The sequence below is a fragment of the Aplysia californica genome, unplaced genomic scaffold, assembly GCF_000002075.1.
Source record: "Aplysia californica isolate F4 #8 unplaced genomic scaffold, AplCal3.0 scaffold00477, whole genome shotgun sequence".
NCBI classification, from domain to species: Eukaryota; Metazoa; Mollusca; class Gastropoda; order Aplysiida; family Aplysiidae; genus Aplysia; species Aplysia californica.
The window spans coordinates 384,206-410,140 of NW_004797747.1; the positions used below are offsets into that span (position 1 = coordinate 384,206).

Consider the following 25,935-nt stretch of genomic DNA (forward strand, 5'->3'; position numbering starts at 1 on the left):
TTTTTTTTTTTTTTGTTCGGCTGAGTCCTAACTTTTGATACTTATACCAGTCACTGTAAGACACATCACCCTGAGCTGATTTATGCTCGAGTTTACTAGTTAGCATTATTTGATCTGACTAATTTTTTTTGGGGGGGGGGGGGGGGGGGGGGGGAGAATTGATATTTCATTCTTCACATGAACAATGACCTCTCTCCCTTCCATTCTTTTGATCACTAACTCTTATCAAAAGAGAACAAAAGTTTTAAATCATCTAAAAAATATCTCCACATTTGTTTTTGTGCTAACTCTTTCACAACCAGATGTACGCAAGTGCTCCATCATCAATATCTTAGACAAATAAACATAACATGAAAATATCCAACACTAACAGAACGCCCATGTTTGTTAACAATAATAAATGTTTTCCTTCGAATGTTTGAAGATGAAGCCATACACAGTTGAAAGGCAAGACAGTGCAATCTTAAGTTGGGTCTATGTGTATCTGATGGCAAAAGGACATGCACATTTTCAGAAAAGGTAAGGCATTTAATAAAAAGATTTACGGGGGAAAAGAAATCATATTGCCTTAGAAGTTTTCAAATCAACAAGATTCACATAATCACAAATTGGAAAAATAGTGATAAATAAAGAACCGTAAATCCCAGACGACAACTATCCCCCTTCATCATACATCAACTGCTGACAAGTGTTCCTTCAATGCAGGTTCAGTTGTAAGTGGAATTATGGCAGAACAACAGAGTCATTCTAAAAGAGCGTAACAAAAACAAAACTGACACTAACAATTCTGAATACAAAACAGTGCTTACATTTTGTAGACATGGTCACACAGAAGGCTGGAAGCTTAAAATTTCTTTAAAATTTCCTACATTTCACAAAGAACAAAAGGTCAAGATATCCTCAAGACTCCAACCACTTATCTCAAAATCGACGCATAAACCTCAGGACAGAAACAAACAAATCATACACAAGAGAAAGCCAAAGAAATACCATCTACCCAGATATAACATTAATTTCCTAGCATCTCAAAGCGTTCCCACTTCAGTTAAGCCACAGGTGTAATCGACATACAGTCAAACCTGCTCTAACAGCCACCTGTCCAAGTTGATCACTTGTTCAAACGGCCACTTCCCACCTAACAGGGCTTTTTTTTTTTTTTTTTACATTACAATGACAGTCCAAGATATGCACCTGTTTAAGACAACCGCCTTTTTATTCAACAATAGTTGGCCATCTTGACAATTTCGACTACTTTTATACATATTAACAGCTAGCATGCGGCAAATATCTTCTCAGTATTCTTCATGTCCCCTCTCTATGCATAGAAAACACTACCACTCACAAATATTCAATTTACACTTAAAACATTACTGCCAAAGAAAACAGCCTCTTACACAATCATCTCCTAGCTCTTTAATTACAATACAAATGGAAATGAGGGGTCTCAACATGACAACGATGATAAAGACCTTAGACTGGCATACATAAAGCAAGCATGTTGAGCAGAGATGGCGTCTGATACCTCTGCTGTAGCCAGTAATGGTCTACTTGTAAGACAGGCCTACAACCATATAACAAGCCGACAGTCGATACAAGCATATCTCTCAATCTTTCCACCCCATTCTGGTATTTCGTGTTTGTAAATGAGGGTAATGAACCTTCAGTAGCCTATCATGAAGTGTCCACCAGGGTTATAATACTAGGAGTGGCATGCTTCTGTAGGATCATCTGGGACTGGTCGGAGCTGTAGGTGACAAACACGGAGATGTTGTTCAGGTTGTAGGTGCCGGGGCGAGTGACCCCTGCCTTGAGGGACACCGCAGAGTTTTGGCCTTTGCTTAGGGTCAGTGTTGCCTGGGTGAGGCCCACCCAACGGACAGAATGTGATGAAGAGGCAGAGGAGGGAAGCTGCTGAGGAAACGATGAAGAATCTGAAACCATTGCTCCTCCTCCTCCTCCTCCTGAGCTCAGGCTTTCCGGAGTTTTGCTGGTATCGACTACAACATGCACCTCTCGTTCTGAGTGGTTCTGCAAAACCAGCGTGACAGGGACCACGCACATACCCCTTGAGAACGCATGCTCCTTCTGGTGTACATGTGTGAAAGAGTAGGTCACCAGATGTGTGGTCACCTCGGGACTGGGTGGCTGCTGCTGCTCTTGCTCAACAACACGGGTGAATCGCAGAGGGGGGCGGCTCGGGGCGGTCGGTGGGGTGGGATAGGATGTGGCACAAGCATTCAGTTGGTCCACATGCACATGGTGCTGGCCGACTACGATCTTCATCTGACCGCTCTCCTGAACCACATAGGCTTTCCAAAGAAAGACCAAAGTCAGGTTCAGCATGACGGCAGATTCCAGGTCGTTCACACTCTCTCGTGCCCTCGCCTTGGCCGATGAGTCCGAGTCTGCTGGGGAAGACACCGGAGGTTTATCCTGCGGGGCTTCTCCCGCAGACAGCTGCTTGTGTCGCAGAGAGCTACGAACAAAGAAATCAGAGCAAGGGCTGCACGCACTGTTCACCTGATCCCTGTCAAAAGCAACCTCGCTAAACACAAGCTTCTCAGACTCTGAGGAGAACAAGAGAAATCAAATTGTAGACCGCAAAGCTGAACACTAAACTAATTCTCTGAAAACTGTTGTTGTAAAACTTAAAAAGGATATTTTTCAGTAGTAAGCACTTGACCACAACAAAAAATTATTGAATTCCTCTAATGGTAAACATGACTTGGTTCATGAGATCTAAACACGAGTTCATCTTTATTTTCTCTATTTACTCTTTGTAGAAGGATGTCCTGCATGATAAATATAAATCAGTTCAAATGCCTCAACTTTGAACCCTATCAATACATATCTCAGCAAATAAGAACCATTTCCTTCAAATGATGGGAAACCAAAAACTACGATTCACCAAGTCTCTTTTTCTTGTGCTCACAACTATCTAGCATGAAGGAACATACTCTGTCACTCTGTCTCAAAGGTTTTTCTTCCTCTTTATCCTCATTAATAAACAAGAGTCTACTCTTTATCCTCATTAGTAAACAAGTCTACTCTTTATCCTCATTCATAAACAAGAGTCTACTCTTTACACTGACTGTTACTAGCATAGACACATTTCCAGGTGCTGGCAACCAAAGCAGTTTTAAATCTCAGACTGCCCTTGAGTCGAAATACAAAAAAAATCATGCGAAAGTAAGTCGCACACCGTTCCATGTTTGCTTAAAAGTGGTTTTCCCACAGGACAAAAACACCCACCGTTTTCCTGCTCCTGCTTCAAGCCCTTCATCACCAGCTGTAAAGTCTCTCTGCTGCCAAGACGCACACCTGTACAACCATTTAAAAAGAAAAAAAAATAGCATTCAGCACCAACTACATCGTTCTACCTCACCATTCCCTTCTACACTCCGAAGTAGGGCAGCATTGATTTATGGGGAGGTAAATGGATTTGAGTTAAATAGGAAACAATAAAATGTGTATTATTTAGTAACTTCTACATGAAAGTTCCATTTTGTACCTTGTTGAAATTATGGCATAACAAAACTCGTCATGTGGACTCGTCATGTGCCACTGTAACTGTACAGCTTTTTATTTTAGGAAATTTAGCCAAGTACATAATTGAATCATCTAAAAAGATCAAATTCTCATTTCTTTTGTTTTTATTTGTCATTCTGCATGAGAATGTGTCAATTTAATTCCATCCCTGTGCAGTATCTCTTAAATTAATCTCAAAACATTTTTAAAAAGCCAGAGAACATTTTGTTTCAACTTGTAGTCATAAACACCCATGATTGCATACATGAAAACACATGCTAGCAAGTACATAAATACAATCAATCAGAATAAAAGCCTTTAAAAAATCAAAAGTTATTTTCACTTCCAGTAGTCTTTTATTTTCTGTGCACACAAAACAAATCACATGAACACACAATCATCTATAGGTACCAAAACATTATATCAAAACAGAAATCCATCTTATCTATCTAAGTTAATACACATGAACTGGAAAGCACAAATGAGCAGAACAAAATTTCCCAACCCAACCTAGACCAACAAACACAAAGTCCCAAGCACACACACACACACACACAATCAGCACAGCAATCTCTGATCGAGACTACTCAACCTTTGCAAAGAAAAACCCCCAGAAGTTCCCACTAAGGAAGCTCACCCGAATGGTGTTTGGCCCCGAGGCTGACCAGTGTCCACCAAGGACTCACACAAGACACCTGGGTCACCTGCAGTTCCTGGACATGGGGTCTCTGTATCTGGACCTGTGAAAAAAATGAAATGATAATTACTCTTTAATAGACAGAAAGCGAATAACTTTTCGTGATATTTCATCTTCATAAAGACGAAATTACTATTAAACAGAAAATAAAAACAAGGTTTTACACTTTTCAGATGGTGAAAATAAATGCAAAAGATTTGAAGCAAGCACAGTCTTACCGGAAAGAAAAGTAAAAACGGTGACGTAGCATGAGAAATCAAAACAATAACAAAACAAATTGTTAAAAATAAGGAATAAAAAATTATGAAACTGTCTTAACACATTACACCCTAACTCGCCCGGGATCGCCCGCGAATTCCCTTACGCGCTCCACCCTGACTCGCCCGGAACCGCCCGCGCCGACCCAGCGTCTTTAGAAACGAAAGTCTCGCCTTGACGAGACTCTGGGGCCGGGATTTTGATTTGCATAGTATAGCAAAAAGTTTCTTCTTTCGTTTGATACCGAAACGACATTTTTCAGGCCAGTAGTTTTAGTATTAGAGCTGATCGAAGTGCGAACAAACGCGTTACCGACACTTCGAAAGTGTCTCGACTTGTTGAAAAGCGACACAATTGAGTTCGAAAACGGAAATAACGATGGATTTGAGCAAAAACAAGCATGTGACAAATCAGATGGCTCAGATTTTGATGAAAACGTTGTAGGAAGAGTTTGGGGCGATTCCGATTGATCAGACGGAGAAAATCTAGAATTTAGATCTAGGGCCCGACCGCGAGGCTGAGAGTGAGAGTGACTGGTCGGACACCCCGATTGAAATAAAGTTAGAACATTTCCAACAGTTTGCGCATACATAAAGTTATATTTTTCTGAAACTACATTCAGTTTTCTTTTTAACTTTTATTTTTTCAGGATTTTTGGAATTTGTTTAGTATTTTTAAAATGTGTTTTTTAAAGGCTAGTATTCACAGGAGGTGGGTTCTTTCCCCTTGCTTAGGATCTACCAATGGACTTCCCGTCCAGGCCCTTAGGGTGTAATGTGTTAAACATAATGTACAGAAAGGTACGAATAAACATCTTACATGAAATGAAACATACACCCTAAAGCAATAAAACCGCTTCCCTAAAACCTTGAGGAAGACGAACTACTATGAAACGCAAAAATGAGTATTTATAAAGAGATGCTTTATATAACATTCACCTGGCTCAGATTTTCCAACTCGCACGCAAAGATACACGAGTTCAACTCCTGACCTCTGGTGGCGCCAGCTCGGGCCGAAGGTCGTGACACCGTGGTGCGCACACTCAGGGACTCCACTGTATTGAGCAGGGTGCAGTGCCGCACCACTCGATGCCTGACGAGATTGAACCAATATAATTATTATTTTTCCTAGATTAAGAGCACATATATAATTACACCAGTAAAAAAACATCCAAATGTTTGCATTGCTCAACTGACATGAGAAAATGGCGAAATTGGGCACAAAGTGGGAAAACTTGTTAGTTTTGTTTGATTTGGTAAGTGTTTAACTGCGCTCGCAACTGCATAAGGGCGCAGGACACATTAAACATTTCTAGTTTGGTAGGAATTAATTTTCAATTTCAATTGGGCGAAGACCGAAGTCTACTCTTATCGATTTTGGACCACCAAGGGATCTTTAACCTGCTCAACTTGCATACAGGAGGACTTCCAAGATTTTTCGCCCTTTTCCAAGAACGTGGATACGACAGTAGATGACAGACCATGGTTAGAGAACATGAAAGGAGCAAATTTTCTCCTGTCAGGTTTCCAACCTGGGACCTGTTGAAAGAGGGATTAACATGCATCCTCTAGACCATGAGAACCCCTGAGGAAAGTCTGAAATTCATAAAGCATGACCCTAAAACATTACATGCTTGTCCGATCCTATAACGTCATACAGAGATGCATTTTTTCCTCCCAAAAGCTAAAGAAGCACGAAAAAGCTCTCAAACTATTAAACATCAGTAAAATGTAAAATGCTCAAACGAGATCTGCTGTCCCCCAGCCTTCACTATTGTGCGCCTGGCATAATAAATGAACGAATCATCAAAAAAAGCCACACACCTTATGTTACAGGAATGCTTCACTGGCTCGTAATAAAAGAGGAAATCCACTTCGTGAACCCCACCAATGTCATCGCCACGAAGCCAGAGGGGGAGCGACAGGGTGTCTCCTGGCTGGAGAGCCCCTTTGGGCAGTGGAATGTCAAGGACGTCGGGCAGTGAGAGGAACGAGGATCGATCCGGAATCGTGCTGGTGAGGGTGGAGCTAAGTGAACTGCACTGTGGGGCCCTCATCTGGTAGACGTAGGGGTACTTGGGCAGTTCCGAGTTGCGGCCAAATGTGAAGAACCGTGGGTGAGATGAGGTCACTCGTAAGTTCTGAAGGGGGCTCTTGCCAGAGTTGGTGAACTCAATCTCTATGCACTGCACCTCGCCACACAAAAGGTTCTCCGGGAAGTCGCAGAAGACAACCTGAAGAACAAACACAAAAGGAAAATATTTTTCAGCGCAAAAGATTCCCTTTCACCTATTGAAATTCTCACTTAATTTCCTTGAGCTGCAATCTCACTTATAATAAAAGTTTTGGTGATACCATGTGCCTATTCTTTTCATTAAAGATCCACACCTAACATGTAATAAAAAGACACTGTTGAATGAACTGTATGTTAGTGGAAATGAAGACAGAAAACTTACATCTAAACTGGGCATCTCCTCATGAATTAGTAGATCAAGACGTCGATCTGGGCCGTACAACTGCTGTGTTCGTTCTTCTTTCGAGTTGTTGAGGCGAGGCCCCTGGGGTTCGAGTCTCTGTTTGCCCCTAACGAGGACACTGGTGGTATAGCTTGGCTTGCTGGGTGCAGACATGGATGAGGACCCCACCTCCTGCTGCAGGGAAGAGTTTTGAGCCAGCGAGCTGGTGCCCAGATTGTAGGCCAGGCCCACCACTCGTAGCTGACCGGGCTGCCTCGGGGTCAAGGTCAGATGAATCTGAGCAAGAAAAGAGGATGGGCAAATCAAATTTTTTTTTAAACCGACATTTTTTCTAAAAAATATTGAATGTTTTTGTATCCAAATGAAGTGATTAAAAAGACATTAGAAAAAAAAAGTAAAATGCATCATAGATAAGATAGAAGTCATAGACCAGTAGGCAGAATAAAGTCAGCACAGCTGACCTCAGAGATAATTCTCTTTGGTCAAAAAAAAAAGGTATACTCAATTGCTTGAAGGACATGAAACATGTACATCGCTACGTTTACGATAAAAAGTTGCCCCAAAACAGGGAAATTTATTTTCAAGAAAAAAAAAGGCTCTGAAACAAAGTAGTCTATTTTAGTAATTGCCATCAATCTCCGTCCTTTTCAAAACTTCATCAATACATTACAATACGTAATCTTACATCATAACTTGCTATCCCACACAAGCAAATCCAACCTAACTTCAGGTGCATCGAATACCAAAAAAAATAAGCCGAAAATAGTCTGTAACTTTTTTCAGAATGCAAGGGCAATCTGTTTGTGAAATCAGGACAGAACTTACCGACTCATTTTGGATACCTTGCACAATCACTTCTTTTATCACGGACGTCTGAATGATCTCATCAGCTAGGCTATTCTGTAACATCCGATAATTGTAAAAAACCCATTTAGAATGTGGTATGCGAGGGAAAAGAGAAAACTCAAACACATTACATAAACATATACACAAATGATTTTCTGAAAGAGAAATGCTGAATCATAAACAAAAAGGCAGCTGGTCAGATACAGCTTATCATTACAATAGGTACAGGTAATATTTCATCATGAATAAAAGGGGTGGAGGAATTATAACATTGGAAAGAGGTGGCGTCGGTGGCCTAGTGGTCAGTCTCTCGGACTCGCAACCGTAAGGTCGTGGGTTTGAATCCCGTTAGGGGCCCGACGTTGTGTCCTTGGGAAAGGCACTTTACACGAATTTTCCTCACTTCACCCAGGTGGGAATGGGTACCCGGCTATAGACAGCGAAAGATCTTGTCAATTTGTTAGTGTTTGAGCGCTTAATCAGCTGCTTGCACTGCATGCTTCCCGGGAAGCTGAGAATGTTTCGGAGTGTTCTGTGGTCTGCTGGGGTAAAAATATAGTGTAAAGCGCATAGAGCCTGCAGTTGAGTGGGGATATGCGCTATACAAATGCTATTTATTATTATTATTATTAGAAGGTGCAGATCACACTACAACGTCCATCAACTGTATACATTCAGACGAAAACAAGAGCTTCATACCTTCACTCCAGTAGTCATTTCATTTGAGATGACCTGAGGAGGGTCGGGCCCTTGAATGGAAGGAATAAAAGTCCAAAGTAATGACACTTCAGACAGGACTAGCATCACATGGAGGGGGTTTTCCACTTGCAGTTCTATGGTGATGGGTTCTGAAACGAGTGGAAAAATTCAAAGTTTTAAAAAATCAAGTAAATCAAACACACCCACCAAAAGCAGTCGACTATTCGTTCACAGTTTGTTACATTAATTCTCAAGTGCTTCAAAATTGATGCAATTAACATCATTTTCTGAATTTTTAAAGAGAAAAAGTGTTATGGAATTGGTTTACCACTTTGAAGGGTTGAGAGCTGAAGAATAGAAAAACACTTTACAAAGATGTCGTTAAAAATTAAAATCGAGACAGCACTGCAGTCTACTGACAGCACAAAAAATGTTGGCATTTAAGATAGAAACAGCTCCCTAATACCCAATTCGAAATAAGTTTGTGACTTAAAAATCAATAAATACTCACCTCCAACAAAAGCAACGGGACTAGACCGGTTGTCTGTATCATTGGTGAAGAGCTGCGGGTTGGGTTTGTGGGAGCGACCAGAAATCTGTGTCATTCTCTCCTCGAGGACGTCCCACTTTGCTGAATGCTCCTCATCTGAGAACCACATTCCTGTTGCCGACGTCTTTCTTCCATTGCCCTCTGAGGAAATAAAAGAATGTGGGTTTTTTCCCCCCTCCATCAACACAATTCTGATCATGTTAGGAGCAGGCTGCATGAGCTGGTCTGCTACAGGCAACTGAGTCGTGGGACTCCTAGCACAAACGTAGACCCACTGAACAAAATAGTTTTTTCCCTGAAGTTGCATCGCCAAAAGTCCATTTCAGGACATTTAACGATCTAGGTCAGCTTTGAAAAGACTGACAAAAAATGTTCATAAAAGGAACAGAAAGATTTTACCACTCCATATCATTAACATGAGAATAAAAAGGATACTACGTTATGAAGAAATGAAAAATTGCTTTTCTGGCATAATTTTCATTCACAGATTTATAAGAATAACCTTTTTCTTGACATGACTCATGATCCAACTCTTCAACATTCTCAACAAAGTCCCAGCTACTGAAGGAAGTGTCAACACTTCCATCAAAACAATCTCACCTTTAAAAAAAATCCCTTGACACATCAGCAGTTTTTTTATGGGTTTATGAGATAGCCAGGATATTAGAACTTTCTCTATTTATGTGTGGTATATAATTTCAATGATCCTTATTATATATAATCATCAACGTTTCAATTGTTTAAAGCTTTCATACAATTACAAAAACCTAGTTTCAGAAACTCAAGAAACACCCCATTTTGTATAAACTTGACAAGTCCACATCTTTGATCTAGCACGGACAAACCAAGTGAAAGTTAAGCGAATATACATATATTCTCACACAAAACAATATGTACACATGTATGGGCACAAGTGAACATTCATTCACCTTGTTTCTCGCGTGTTCCACTCAGGAGAACCTTTGTGGCATTGCTATTGACCAGGGGCAGAGGCAGTTCCGGCAGGTGGCCATATGAGCTACTGTCTCTCTCCTCCTGGCTCAGAAGTTGCTGTTGTGGAGTAAGTGAAAGATTACACACGAACCTCTACTACACAATGTGCATTGTTGTGGAGTAAGTGAAAGATTACACACGAACCTCCACCACACAAAGTGCATTGTTGTGGAGTAAGTGAAAGATTACACATGAACCTCCACCACACAATGTGCATTGTTGTGGAGTAAGTGAAAGATTCCACATGAACCTCCACCACACAATGTGCATTGTTGTGGAGTAAAAGAAAGATTCCACATGAACCTCCACCACACAATGTGCATTGTTGTGGAGTAAGTGAAAGATTACACATGAACCTCTACTACACAATGTGCATTGTTGTGGAGTAAGTGAAAGATTACACATGAACCTCTACAACACAATGTGCATTGTTGTGGAGTAAGTGAAAGATTACACATGAACCTCCACCACACAATGTGCATTGTCTTGACAGTCAAGACACTTATTTAGAGTTGCATTATACAGAGAAAGGGCATCAAGTTCGGCATTTTAAAAAGTGAAAAGAAAAAAAAAAGAACAATCCGCAAAGATGGAAGCAATTAAATTTAATCTTTTCCAAGTGAACAACTGCTGCAAATTAATTTTTTTTATTGATAAGAGAAACGAAACAAGTTTCAGTTCATAGAAGCACAAAAAACCCCCCCGTTTATTAGACACAGAGTGTAATCCACATGGTAGTGACATAGAACTTTGTATCTCAGCAACATCCTGTAAGAACCCTTTCATTTTACAACGCTGAACTTTCTATAATGAGCTTCCCTTCTTTCAGCAAATAGATATCTTCATAGTCACTTAACATATTACAAAAAGAGCTGAAAGTAAGTAATATTCAAGGGTCTTGGCCTTATTTACTCATTATCTATTAAAAACTTCTTAAGAATACCCCAAACTAAAACCACTCTACTTTCCCTCTGGAAACATTGATGAACTAGAATCCTTACCTTGTAGACAAAGAGGTACTCTCTGAGAAAAGCTGCTTGTTGGGAGGTGGGCTGCTTACTCTGTTCTGTTAACAGATGCTTGAAAGCTGCTGTGGCATTCTCCAGTTGCTTTAGGTTCACGGACTGACGACCAATCGTAAAATGGATGTGATCCTGGAAAATACGAAATACCACTTTTACTTTACTTTTCCGATCCAGCGACCATTTCAGTTCTAGCCCTTCGGTCTGTTGATAAGGCAAAGAATTTACAGGTTTTTATCAGCTGTGCTTTGTCGCTGTATAGAGTATTTCCGATGTCTGGGGAGGCAGGTAGGTAGGTGTTACGCAGGTCTCAAAGTGCAAGGCAGGTAAAGAGGTGGTGAGGTACTGTTTCATCCTGGCAGTCACATAACGAGCAGTCCGGAGGGGTATCCTTGCGGATCCTTTTTAGGTAGGAATTCAGTTGGATATATTGTGTTCAGAGGCGAAAAATCGTGACTTGTTCTCTTCTACTCAGGGAATTTGGTGCATCTTTTTAAAAAAATGAAATGAAAGCACCATTATTTCGTCTCTTTTTGCTGATGAAAAGGTATCTATTTGATAAATAGAAGAAGTATTCTACAGGTTTCTCTTCTTATGCAGAAGTGACTTATCAGGGAAAAGTTACACAGTACAATGAAAACAAGACTTTAAAATAATCCAAGAGAAGTGGAATTTTCTATCCATTACTCTACAAATGAAAAAACATTCCTACACAATTAAGTACAGAGACTAATTCTGTTAGTCAATACAAAAACAAAAACTTCACTTACCTCTGCAATTGACCAGTGCTTTGCCTTGTAAATTTGCAAAGCTTGGGAGTAACTTCGTAATGAATGTTTTCTCTGTAAGAATAAAAACAAAGAAAAGTACTGCTCAGCTTCCCATGACAAAAACAATTAAAGAAAACTTTGAACAGATACTAAAACACCAACAGTAAAACCTGTCGGCATGAACTATCTCATGCTTGGCTTACAAACAAAGGGGTTTACGGACTATGCAGAATGGAAACTGCTCAGTTTAATGCAAAACATTTATTCTTATACATTACAAAATAACATTTCAATGCCTCTTTTGCTCAAGCTTAACCAAATGTTGAGCTTAAACAATACACATAACCATCTGTTCAAACATTAAACTGTTTCACAACCATTATAAAGCTATGCCGTGTGTCTGGGAAATACAGCCCATTACTCCCTAAATATGTAAATACAAAAGGCTTTTGACAAAGAAAGCATGGTCTTTCGTATTCATTACCGGGGCCACTGAACCTCTTATGGTACCAAAAACGACACAGGTGAGAAAATGCATAATGACTTGATAATTGTCAACACAACTGATCTATATAAGTTGTAGTGCAACGCCTATAAATGATGCATTTGTAACTTTTCCTACTTGGGTCAACACAGAAAAAGACCCCATATGCCGTCGAAGCATCTTCAGCAACAGACCACTACCTATAAAGTACTTGCGACTATTTTACTGACCCTTAAAAGGATATTAGTTTTTATAATGTCAAGACCAACAACTTATGAAATATAAATAATATTTTCAAACAGAAGCACAGCGATATCAACTTTACCAAATATTTCGAGAACACCTGTCCAACTACGTAAGACAATGGGAAGAGTTTGAAAAGACCCCTCTAAGCGAACTTACCTGACCAGCCTTGCTGAAGCGATGCCCTGCCAGGATCATATGGAACGAATACTTGCGCACCATTGGGGTCTTCAGAGCGAGGAAACAATGAGCTGCTTGCTCAAGGAAGAGAGCACTGGTCAGATCAGAATCCTGAAGACAATTTTTTAAAACGGTCACCTTATTTCACCAATTCTTCAGATACCCCTGAACACTGAGCCACCTGGTCACTCCTGTCTTAGGCAAGGAAAGTTGACAGTTTTCAAGGACAAGAATCCAAAGAATAGCTCTTTTAGAAATCTTATCACTGATGAACGAAATCACTTGAACGAAATTAATTTTCATATCCAACTTCACCTGCCAAACAGCAGCATACTCACTAAAACTGTCTGTCAATTCCTTAATGGATGTTACACATCTTTTACATCACTTTATTCTCTTCCACATTGGGGGCATTTAAAATGGAGACTCAGGGCGGCTACAGCAAATAATTTTATGTAAAACATTATTTATGGCTTGCTCCCAATACAAAAACCTAAAAAGTATTTACGAGCAGAAAAAATGAAAATAAAGAAGCCTTTGAAGTTAGCATTCTCATATATCATCAGTTTTGCTGTTACTGCAGCATCTTATGTATAAACGAAGGATTTTTTAAATCAGTGAAAAGGAAATTACCTCACTAGTCATCTTCAAAAACTGCAGGGCTGCTTCACTGTACATGCCTATCTTCTTGAGGGCCTCTGTGCTTGTTAAGGTCGCCCGTGTAGCATACTGTGTATTTCTGATAAGAAAACAATGGTGTTTTATTTTAAGATGAGTGTTCTACAAAAGATGCTGTTGCCGTGGCGCCGTATCTTGTGGAACAAAAACATTTCACCAGAAACACATAAGAGTAACAGTAACGATGAAACCAATTAAAGTAAGAGTATTGGGGCACTTGCAACACAATAGAGTCATACGAGTGTCAAAGGTTAGAGAAATCAAGTTCATTCTCATAAGCAATCCTTAAATCAAGAAAACAAACACAAACAAATCCACTCACAAACTAAATAACTTCATTAGGAAATTTTTTTTTGTAAGCAAAACCCAACACCTCTGAGGCCACAGCAGAAGAAAAGAATGAATTTTTATCGACAGTGAGATTCTAAAGCTTCGACATCATTCAAAACCGAGCAAGATTAATCTATACAGCTCACGAACAGTCAATGCTGGTTTGAAAATGAGCAAAAATATTCAAAAGTAATTATTCCTTCACCTGCAAGAGGTAAGGTATGTTGATATGGCGGTCTCCATGTAGTGGCGTGGGTACTGCTTTTGATTGTGAGGACCCTGGAGGAAAACTCCCAGACTTGCCATTTCCTATCAAACAAAAGAATGGAAAAACATTAACATAAGAACATGATCACCGATTCATAGATGCCAACATCTCTGCCACATTACTTAAATCAAGGGCTTCATGAAATTAATTCATAATATCAACAACAAAAAATTCTACAATAGATGACCCAATCAAATTAGATCTAAAACTCTTTTGTCTAAGAGACAAATGGTCAACACCATGCAAGACAGAAGCATTGCATGGAATAAGGATAGGTACACGAATGCTTCTTCTTAACAGCAAAAATGAAAAGATTACATTCTCAACCCTACAAACATTCTCTTTGCCAGGCATAACAATGACACATTCTTGTCTCTGGCATATCACAAAGCTCAAGTCTAAATAACAAGAACAGAAGAAACAAACTAGTGTTCATTACCAGTGCTCCAGCAAAGTGCAGCCAGGCTTGATCATTGTTGAAATCTTTCTTAGCCGTGTGGTACGTGTTGTAGGAAAACTCATACATTTGAAACAAGAAAGCCAGGTCCGCCAATCTCCTCAACTGTAGCTCTGGAGCATCTTTAGTATACCTGTTTTCAGAACAAGAGGGATGTCTTGAATTTCTATGAAACCTTCTGTACACTCTTTCAATATGGTATTCCCAGCACAAGTAAATATGTCCATTAAAAAAAAAAAATCCTTTTAAAAAGTTTGGAAATATGAACAAGCAGGAATACTATTCAAAATGGTAAGGTACATTGCGCAAGATATAAGAAATTGAAGGGGGAAAACATTGGGTTTTTTAAATTTAAAAAAACAACCAAAAAACTTTTCCCATCCAAATCAGAGATTGCTTTCTCTGTGGGAATATTTTTCTAGTCTGTTCTTTGTGTGGCAACACCAGATAGCATAAATGCAAGTTGAAAAACCCTAAAGACAATATTGAGACTGTCTCTAAGGACACCGACTGTAACTGCTCTAGGAGGGCTCTATATAAGGCTTTCCTGAGGATGCTGTCCTGGGTTCATGGGTGCTGTGTTGCATGGACATGTCTCCGACTGGTCAATCCTTAGCTTCATAAACATATCTGCATTTAGTCCATTGCCACCAAATCTAAGCCTAAGAAGACCAATCTGTTCCCATCTTGAAGCTTGAAGTAGCTGTCAAGTTGGTATTTGTTGTGCTGGTGGTTGTTATTGCATAAAACTCAACTCAATAATTGCCTTCTCATCATAATAGGAGACAAACCTAAGATCACCAATACACATGGATTAATAATCCACTGCCAAGTAAAAATATTTCCAGCAAACATACTGATAGAGATGAAATACAAGGAAACCTAAAAGAAATTCAACTTTAGATAATAACTTGTGCTAAATATGAACCATATAAATTGCTTACACTACTGTGGTATTCTGTGAAGCAGGAATGGCTCCAGAAGGCTTATTGCCAAACCATTTTTTCGTAGCACTGAAGATTGATCTATGGATTCCTTTTCTGGAGGTTAGCTGCAAACAGAAGGCAAAGACAAATTTTAACAAAAAAGATAAATTTTATTCAATCAAAAAGCTTCAGATCCAAAAAAACATAGAACAAAACATTTGAATATCAAAGGCACATATTCTGAACAGCTCTACCCAGAAAAGCCATTGAACCATCTGTTGCACAGAAGTTCTCCCACAAATCAATAATTGTTCACAATTTTCACTGCACTCTGTTGGATATCTTTATCAAACAGCACAACAGGCTCAACAGTAATGACAGGAAAACAAATCAATACTAGCACACTGATGCACCACACCAGCTGCAGCAGCATCACTTTGACATGCAAGAAAACACATGAAACAGACAAATACTCTGAATGTCACCTATGACAAAAAATGCTTACTATAAAAAAATCCGTGCATAATTTACTCATTCAGTCCTAAAACTAGCTTTTTTTCTCTCTCTGGCAGGTTACTATAACCCTCAAATACCTGGTACATGAAAAAATGGACAGATAACACAACCATATCAAGTGATTCCTGAAAGAATGAAGAGTTATTCAATATCAAAAGGAATATGATTTATTTAAAATACGTCAGAGGTAGTACTTATGTATAGAAGGAAAAGTTTTCAAAAGTAAGAAAGATACAGGAGAGACTGAAAGTGAGACGTCCTGAGCCCACTGAAGGTGCCAGAACAGGTGTTGTGCATACCAAGAGAAAGCGGCAATGTTCACCTGTTCACTCAGCATCTTCATCTGCCGCTCAGCCCAAGGGATGAGGGCCCGGACCACAAACTCATGCATGAAGATCCTCAGACGGTCCAAGTCACTTGGGGTCAAACACATGCCGTGTGACTTGCTCACATTTTTATCGTGTGAGCGATGGTGGCCCACAGAAAAACTTCTGCTTTCACCTGGAAACAACATCATATTTTACTTGTTACAGCAACAAGACAAATAAGGCAAGGCATTATCAGTTATGATTATCAGAATCTTTATAACACACTTTCTTGACACTATTTCACAGGGTGCATTTTGAGTTAACGTTAAGCTTTTTGCACTCAGCAAAATGTAAAGTGACAACGGAAAACAAGTTGGGGATGAAGAACTGGAACTATGAGCAGGATAAGAGATGAGACAAAAGAAAAAAAAAGCAGAATAATTTAAAAAATTCAAATATCACAAGGACAGACAATAAAGCAGTTTAATGTTGAACTTGTCCCTTTATAATCTTGCAAAGATATAAAACAAACTGCACATTCCATAAAAGAAACAACAAAGTTAGAAATAAGCAAATCATCTACATGAGAGAATTTCGACCTGCAAGATGTAAAAAAAAACAAACCACGAGAGAGATATCTATAATATATTTGGCAACTTGGAAACACATGTTAGACCTGCATGTGAGCCTCAACCAGATTGTCTGAAAATTTTGCGCAACCCCCCCCCCCCCCCCCCAAAAAAAAGCCTTTGTGGCTGTCATAAAGAAGAACATCCGAGTAACGAGCGACCATCCCAACAAACACAATAAAGAAGAGACCTAACCGTAACCCTACCCCCAAAAAGAACCTGCAACGGGCATCATGTAAAAAGGCCAAAACAAGTCCTAAATGAAAAAAAAAATTTTAATTAAAAAACCACACTCCAAAACAAACAAGGAGCATATAGATCTAGATTCTAGATCTATATATGGCTTACATCTACATTGCTATAGGGTTTGATACAATAACACAATAGAATTGGAATATATAATATGAATCCTTCATATATATCTAGATCTAGATCTTGTAGAACAAGTGAATAGGAATAGGCCTTGAACTAGAAATCCACATCCGATTCCGAACAGAGGGACTCAGCTGAGTCTAGATTCTAGATCTAGATCTAGATCTAGATTCTAGATCTAGATCTAGATCTAGATTCTAGATCTTTACTAAATAAATAAAAACAATTCACGCACCTGATGAAATGCTTATTTTCACCAATATAAAAATTACAGCACAACCTATGATAGGGTTTGACACAATAGAATTGGAATATGAATCCTCCATTGAGGTCTATAATGATCTATATAAATCTAGATCTAGATTCTATTAGAACAAGAGAGTCGGACTTGAATGAATCCACACGATCTGAACAATTGAATTAGTCAACAAACGAAATTCAAAATGGCCGCTTGAGCACGAAACTGAAAGTAGATAATTTAAGTTGTCGTCCTTTTTCGTATTCGCATTTCTACTTAGGTTCCGACAATTATGTCGGAAACGTCGGCGGTGCGCGCGTCGGCGGTCGGCACGAAAACGAAAGTGCCGACGAAGCCGACGGGAGAAAAATGGGTCATTGGCAGTCGGCCAAGCCTCGCACTACGCACATTGACTGATACAGGCGGGCCTAGCGATAGCATCGGCCGGTTCGCGATTGTCGGATTTCAGACGATTGTCGGCAAACATGCAGGTCTAACATGTGTCACTTTTCCCATAATACTACGACAGCTACAGATTTGAAAGGTGGCAAGTACCTGCAAAAAGATAGATAGGTCCCTATGATGGAGCCCAATGTTTTATTTATTCATTTCCTGAATTTAGAAAAATATATTTGATAAAAAATTCTCTTCCTTCTTTGGCCTTTATGATTATTCCACTGAGAAACGAAACAAATCTGCCTAGCTGTCCTTCACAGCAGAAGTGCCTGCAGTGATATTTCGCTAAGCACATTCAGTTTTGAGAGTATAGATCTAGACCTTCTAATTTTTTGCATCTCTGAAGATTAATTGCTCCATCCCAGTAGAGTGTAAATATAGTAAGCCAATGACTTCCAGTTGATATTAATGCACTGATCATTCCTTTCATCGAAAAGGTGCCCAGCTAGTTTAATACTAAATTAGCATTCAGAATCACGAAAATAGACCAAAAAATTACAGACTTCACCTTTGGATGTGACAACATTCTTTAACCCTTTGAGCCTTCCTCATGCTGAACCTTCAAAACTGAGCACCCGAGCTCCGAGCCAGACATACACCTCTGTACGCTGAGGTGTGTGCACTCAACGCACAGAAGGGAAAGGACTGTCATGTTCGGGCATGCCCTCATGTTCCAGTCTTCCTTATCCCTGCAAGCCCGACAGGCCATCAAGTATCGTCTTCCCTTTCTATATTCCTGCAACTTTTTCCTTACAACATGACACACCTGCACCGGTTGCTGCACTTGAACATTAAAAATATGCGATGAAAAAACACACTGCTCGTTGTTCTTTTAGGCAATAAATATGTACCCACATTTGACTTGCAAAACCCACCTTGATAACCTCCAGCCGCAGCTGTTGGGTCACTGTCCGGGGAGGGGGTGTCCCGGCTTGGCGGCGTGGTTGGTGAAGCCAGAGGGTGGCTGAATTGATCACAGGAGGAGGAAGTAGTGATCCCTGAGGAACCTAAAGAAAGCAAACACAAAGACAGGAACACTTTTATTACAATCAATCACGTAGGAATGCCTCAGGAACTCTCATGTCCTCCCCACCTTACAAATTTGGAGAAAAAAATTATGCCCCCCCCCCCCCCTCCAAATGAACAAAACCAACGAACAGGCAACGGCAAAAAAATTTAAAATATCCATGACAACTTATCTGACTACGTTAGCACAAGTAAATACCAAAAAAATGATCAGTTCAGCACACTGGCTCCAATGATGGATAAACTTTCTATCCGTTTCAAAGAAGAGTGAGGTGGCACCTTTTTCACGAATTGCATATTTATTTGATCAATTAAAATCTACGATAGCGAAAAGCCCATAGGCGTTTGCATGAAAGAAAAACTGTGAAACAGCATCATCCGTTAAACCTACAATCCAGCACAACCTTCAACAAACAGGTCATGGCCAGACCCTGTCTGTAGGAAAAACAGAAAATATGGATGACTCACCGGACTCTTCAATGTTGTTCTCGTAAAACGAGTCTGTGAGAGGGTTGCTGGGAGACTGTTCATGGTTACTCTCAGAAAGCTGTGACGGAAAGCTTGGGGAACCTTCCATGGAGACGTGGTCACTGTCAATGCTCTCCTAATGAGTACAAACAAAAATAAAAATTAAGCCATACCCTACGCTAACAAAAACAATAACTTGTCTCATGGCCACAAGTAGAACACATCAAATGGAACCTCCATACACCATACAGAATACATCTTTTTTGTGAAGTATTTCATGAGAAGCTTTCTAAACATGTAAATCAAAGATAGCTAATTACACCTCAAAACATGAAGTGTTAAAAGTTGAAAATGATGAAACAATTTCACTGTAGAACAAGAGTTTGTACCAGTCACTTACAGAGCTGACCAAGGAAGGTGATGGCTTGTTCAGAAACTGACTCCATGGGTCTGGCTGCATTGAGAGTCCAGTCTTCAGGGATTCCATTGTATTGACAGAGCGAGAGTTGATCTGCAGCAAGTGACAGATCTGCACACCAAATGTGGCCTTCATGCTCTGGTACAATGCCTCAGCTCTGTAAATCATTTGAATCAAGATCAGGGTATGCAAGGCCCAAGTATACACAGAAAACACACCCACCTTCTTTATTGGTTTCAGTTTTTTTAAAATAAAAAAATTATTAAAAGCACGTTAAACCAACGTGAGAGATTTTAAGCAAGAGAAAAGCAGGATGACTAAAAATCTAACAGCTCTCTAATTTATATCAACTAAGTTTTTACATACCAATCACAGAAATTGAGAATACTCTCTGGCCACATAGGAATGAACAAAAGTAAGTCTCTTAAAATGGTGTGGATCTAAACAGGACAAGAAGAGAAAATAACAGTTTAAAAAAAGGGTAAGACTAGAAAAAAAAACTGTTTACCTTCAATTCTTCACCATCAGAACTCTCATTTTCCTTGGATAAAAACAACCCTTTTAACAACAAGGACAATACCAGACATTTCCCCACAAGAGACTATCTTGTCTGTTCTTTTTAGTTTTAGTGAGAGTTTTATGGCACTTATAATAACACAATTTGGTAATTTTAGTGCTGAAGATTAGAAGTGTTACAAGAGAGTAACATACACAAAAAAGTAGGGGTTTTATGGCGCTCGCAACTGCATAAGGTCATATGAGCGCCAGAAGATTAGAAGTGTTAAATGACAGTAACAAACATAAAAAAGAAGGAGGAGAGATACGGACGATGGATGTTTGATGGGAAAGAAGAAGCTGACCACACCAGAGCACCTGCCAACCACCCGCAAAAAAGGAGGAGAGGTAAGGACGATAGATATTTGGTAGGAAAGAAGGTGCAAACCACACTAAAGCAGTCGTCAACCACCCACAAAAAAAGGAGGAGAGGTAAGGATGATAGATATATTTGGTAGGAAAGAAGCAAACCACACTAAAGCAGCTGTCAACCACCCACCTGGTCTGTTCCCCATCCAGCACATCATGAAGCAAGACATAGTAGTGCAGCACTCCCTGGCAGAACCAGCGGGGCAGTCGGTTCGGGAACTGCTGCTGCTGGGTTACCTGCTGATTGGCCAGGGCTGTGAAGGTACTCAGGGGGTCACTGTTGTTGGAAGCCACCACAAAAATGCCTTCAATGCAGTTAAGGCCACACACGGGTTTTTGGACTCCAGACAATGTTTTTGGGAGTTTTAAGAAACTTCCCATGAAAATAATGTGCTAAAAGAATGGAAGTACTCCCAAAGCTCTATTTCAAAGAGATAGCTCCATAAAGTTTGTAACAATGTGTGTCAATACAATGCTATAAAGCAATTTTCAGATGTATTTGCTCCTTTCCTCAAAATGTTCATTTCTTGGCTTTAAAAGCTAAAAACTCAAAACAACATTCAAGATAAAAACATTAAATTTGGAGGGTAAGTGCACCATACAATTCCAAATAAAATGACACTATCTTTTTTTTATTTAAAAAAATCCAATTTTTTAATGATTTTTTTTCTCTGCTATTTTGACTCATTTTGTCATTCGCTATGCAAATCTTCTAAAAGTCATAAAATGATTAATATTTACAATTTCAAGAAAAACTGGCATCATTTTCTTAACACTATGTCATCACAAGGCTCATATAGTAAAAACCCCTGCCATCAAAGGCAAAGGCAATTTGGGGGAAATCCAAAGAAACTGGTTGGTAAACATCGCCGATCGGCTAGATGTGACGGCAAAGGGTTAAGATTTGTGTGCAGATTACAAATATGTAATTAGTTCATAGATACCAGGAATGGTTTTTTAGTTTTTAGCTTTTAAAAATGGTCCTTCAGTTGGCTCGATTTCACTCTAATTTGCAATTTCTGTGATTATGTAAATAATAATCATTTCCAAAACTGAATATTTTTAAACCTTGCATGGAATACTTTGAGAAAATAAGAAAAAAAAAAGTAAAAATCACCTAATTGTAGATTTTGGTGCTAAAAAGTAGAGAGTGTGGCCTTAAGCGGGTCTACAAAAGTGGGGAACATAGCACTCATCTTATTCACATTCCGCACAAATAAAAGAAGGTTTACAAACAAATAAACTCGCAAAAGTCCAGGCGTATCTTATGGTGAAACAGCACTATGATGTCTACACTTTCATACTAGGAACAGACGAACTACAGAAACACCGAAAGGAAAGGTTAAAGTCTGATTTCCTACAAGAAAAATTTCAGTGATTAAATAACATTGTAACTTTTATATTTCACATTCCTTAAAAAAACAAAAACAGCACGGCCTTGGGGGCTCAGTACCATGATCCTTTATATCCCATAGCTAAAAAAAATTATAACATAAAAACATTTCGAAAAAACTTACTAAAATTTTTTTGGGATATTTCTCGTTAAGTCAAAAAGGAAAAAAGTATCAAGAAAAGAACATTTAAACTTCATTCATTTATCCAAAAAATCAGCATCAAGAAAAGAAAATTTAAACTTCATTCACTTATCTAAAAAATCAGCATCAACAAGTTAAGAGGTGGCAAGGATACAAGCCAAACAGTGGTTGAGGTACTCGTGATCAGAAGGGGGCAAAACTTGCAAGAAAGCTTCCCGCCAGCTCTCAAACCATGGTGTGGCAGCTGAAAACATATGGAAAAATATAAAACTGGGCATCAAAACAAGTGTGAGAAGAAACCTTGGAATTATGAGAGAATATCCATTCTTAGAAATACTAATTACCATATGCACATTGAAGTCATGGCCATAACTCCCCCCCCCCCAAAAAAAAAAAAGAATAACTGAAGTACTTTCAATTGTAGTAGATTTACCTCTATAAATAAAAGGACTTAAACAAGCCAAAAACTACTCACAAGACTGTTTCCTTTTCCAAGCATGCATGTGTTTGTGGATATAATAAGTTCTAAATCATACCTTAGTTTGACATATCGCGACCTCAGTGCTTTCTTGTCCTATCCCCATTTTTTTTTTACCAGTGAAAACATTTCATACAAAAAGTGAGCTTGTAAGAAGAAGTCACATTTTCAATGTAAAAAAAAAAAAAAAGGAGATACGACAAGAAAGCACTGAGGTCATAATATGTAAAACCAGTATCCACTTTTTGTATACCATCTATCAAGCCTGATAACAAAATTTTTTGCTAAATTTATTTAGACTCTCTACATAAATATATATATATATATATATTTGTACAAACAAAGGGAATAAATACTGCCTGTGGACACTGAGGCAGAAAAATTACAAAATGAAGTGCAACTTATGAAAATAAGCGATAACATTATTGCACTTTACAGAAAGAAACAGTAGTTCTAAAATAAACTTACGACTGAGCTGCAGGTCATAGTTTCCAATGGACATCATGTTATTGGCACCGGGCTCTTGGGACTGTCCTTGGGTAGAGGCCACAGCATCACTGAGTTGCTTCTTGATGACACCCTGCTGGGGAAGCTGAGTGCCCATATCACACGCACTGATGCGTAGATTGTGTATTGAATGGGTAACATTGTTGGCATCCCGAATGTGCACTGAGGGAAAGACATATATATACAGTGTTAGAAAACCTGTTGACTTTAATTCTTTTGAACTTAAACCTACTTAAAACTATGACTCCAGCGCATTTGTTTCTAAAAATAACCCAAACTCAAGAGAATCAATTTTTGTCAGTTTCTGAGATGCGCTGCCCTGATTTCAATCTCAATAGCACAAGAAACGTCTTTTCTGTATTGGCAGCTTGAGAGTTCAGCTGAAAAAAAAAATAGACCAAAAGAAAGAATCTAAATCTGTATTCAGACTCCTTGTATTCAGTGGGTGGCCATGTTCTTCAGACAATAACAAATTGTTACTTAGGTCTAAAAAGCACTGGATGGTCAAATGATTCAAAGTAAAATTTCTTTAGGTAGACTTCTTCTTTTATGTTCAGTTCAGTACTACTACTGTCAGCCCCACACTCAACGTTAACTGGAAGAATGAAATGAAACACATGATGAAGCTACAGCACTACTCTGTCAGCCCCACACTCAACGTTAACTGGAAGAATGAAATGAAACACATGATGAAGCTACAGTGAGCACCTAGCACACTTCAGTGATCGGCCCAAATACAGATGAGGTAATTCTGCCACCTATTTTTAGCATCTTCCGGGGCTTCCCTCGCCGGTTGACTAGATCTCACTGTGGCGGGCCCGCTTTGCCACTTAGCGTCACTAGGTTTCATCGCTGACAGCTTGGGTTGTGTGTGCGCGCGCGCTTGAGTGTGTGCAACTTTGAGACAACAAAAATTGAAGGCTGAAATACCCCATATTTCATTATTTGGGACAATCACAGAGATGGGCTAGATCTAGGTGCTCGCTGTAGCTTCATACTTACTACGGAGTGTCTACGTACACGGTAACCGGGCACCTAGCCTCAGTGTCTATGTGCACGGTGACCGGGCACCTAGCCTCAGTGTCTACGTACACGGTGACCGGGCACCTAGCCTCAGTGTCTACGTACACGTACGGTAACCGGGCACCTAGCCTGAGTGTCTACGTACACGGTAACTGGCAACCGGGCACGTAGTCTCAGTATCATGTACACGGTAACCGGCACTGTAGTCTCAGTGTCACGTACACAGTAACTGCGCAGTTCAGAACTCCAAAATTCAGTTTTTGTCATCCGGAGTTTCCTTCATCCCCACCCCTCCCCCGACTGTACCTTTAAAAAAAATCAATAATCCCCCCCCCTCCATTCCGGAGCCCTACACTTCGCAGCGCACAGGCTTTGAATGAACTTTGGTGACCCCCAACCGGTACTCACAATGTGATGCGCACGAACAGGTTCACTGACCGGTCACAATGGCGAGCTCGGCTAGACGCTTACCTTGTATGAATTTTTTTTTTCAACAAGTGACAGTACAGGACAAAATATAATATTGATTTATTTTCATTCCGGTTTACCGTGTATGTAGAGATACTGAGACTAGGTGCCCGGTTAACGTGTATGTAGATACTGAGACTAGGTGAGACTAGCTGCCCGGTTACCGTACGTAGATATTGAGACTAGGTGCCCGTTTACCGTACGTAGACACTCCGTACTTATTAAATGAAACAGAAAAGACCCCACATTCCAACTGCACCAACTTCTCAAAAGATTTGTCAAATTTAGTTAAAGTTAGGGTTCTAGTCTACCCCTACTGAATAGGACTACACGGTAAGATTGAAGAATACCGGACCAGCGGACTGACTTTGCCTATGTCTCAACCTTAGGAATTCATAATTTTCCCGTTTTTAATATCTCTCAATGGAGAATCTCGGACTGGTAGATCTATTAATTAAAATTTTGTCAGGGGGGAGACCCCCCTGAACCCCCCTCCTCCACCCCAACCACCCGCTCCACCTACCCCAGTGGGGTCCCCACTTTCTTGCACAATAATGTACGAGTGGTCCGGTATTCTTCAATCTTCCCGGACTACACTAATAGCGAGAAATTGGTTGATCAGTTCTAAGAGTCCTTCTGTCTTTTTAGGCTACCTCTACTTGACTTAGACTAGAGACCCTTAGTCTAGGGCTTAGTCTTGTTTTGGGGGGAGGGGGCAAAAGAAAGATAAAGAGCTCTCTCTCTGCCCTGAATTATGGACAAGGGGTTGAACCCATGTATGACCCCAATGCCGTCCTGTGATTTCACTAATAGATGACAAATCAGTACCTCAGTATTATATTAGCACTTTCCTGTGACACGCAGGACAATTACCTTCTGATGAAAGTCTGCAGAACGGCTGAATCAGCTGCACAAAACTGAGGTTATTCTTCTCACATAACAATTGGGCATCATTGCTGCAGAGAACGGCAATATGCGGGCTGAAAGTGTTCTGGATGAATTCACTGGCACTCTGTTTGCACTGCGACATGGTTATCATCTATATTTTCCTCAAGTATGAAATGATAGCGCTTTTATGTTACACATCAACATTTTTGTTGATGATCTGTAGCTTTCCTAAGAATACTGTCATGCGCCATTTTACTGACTCCGCCACTTCCGGAA

At 39.7% G+C, this 25,935-nt stretch overlaps 1 protein-coding gene across 1 annotated transcript; it reads right to left on the reverse strand.

Annotated features, from left to right (window-relative positions):
• On the reverse strand, positions 1-25,928 carry LOC101863460 (trafficking protein particle complex subunit 8). Its single transcript, XM_005105562.3, has 25 exons — positions 25,645-25,928; positions 23,242-23,442; positions 22,450-22,539; positions 20,891-21,065; positions 19,819-19,993; positions 19,419-19,554; positions 18,800-18,931; positions 16,244-16,422; positions 15,424-15,530; positions 14,462-14,612; positions 13,960-14,063; positions 13,380-13,485; positions 12,726-12,857; positions 11,840-11,911; positions 11,049-11,201; positions 9,984-10,104; positions 9,016-9,195; positions 8,505-8,653; positions 7,785-7,859; positions 6,939-7,235; positions 6,307-6,716; positions 5,422-5,575; positions 4,166-4,268; positions 3,253-3,321; positions 1-2,567 (listed from the first exon to the last, which is right to left on the reverse strand). The coding sequence occupies exons 1-25, from the start codon at positions 25,808-25,810 to the stop codon at positions 1,672-1,674; spliced, it is 4,533 nt and encodes a 1,510-aa protein (XP_005105619.1). The 5' UTR covers positions 25,811-25,928; the 3' UTR covers positions 1-1,671.
• Positions 25,929-25,935: the final 7 nt, after the last annotated feature.

Bases quoted from the DNA above. Each gene is read 5' to 3' on its own strand.
- LOC101863460 (XM_005105562.3), bottom strand. From the start codon at position 25,810: ATGATAACCATGTCGCAGTGCAAACAGAGTGCCAGTGAATTCATCCAG. The intron at 19,555-19,818 runs GTAAGTGACTGG...TGTACTCATTAG, and splicing joins CACCTTCCTTGGTCAGCTCT to GAGAGCATTGACAGTGACCA. The intron at 13,486-13,959 runs GTGAAGGAATAA...TTTTCTTATCAG, and splicing joins ACATACCTTACCTCTTGCAG to AAATACACAGTATGCTACAC.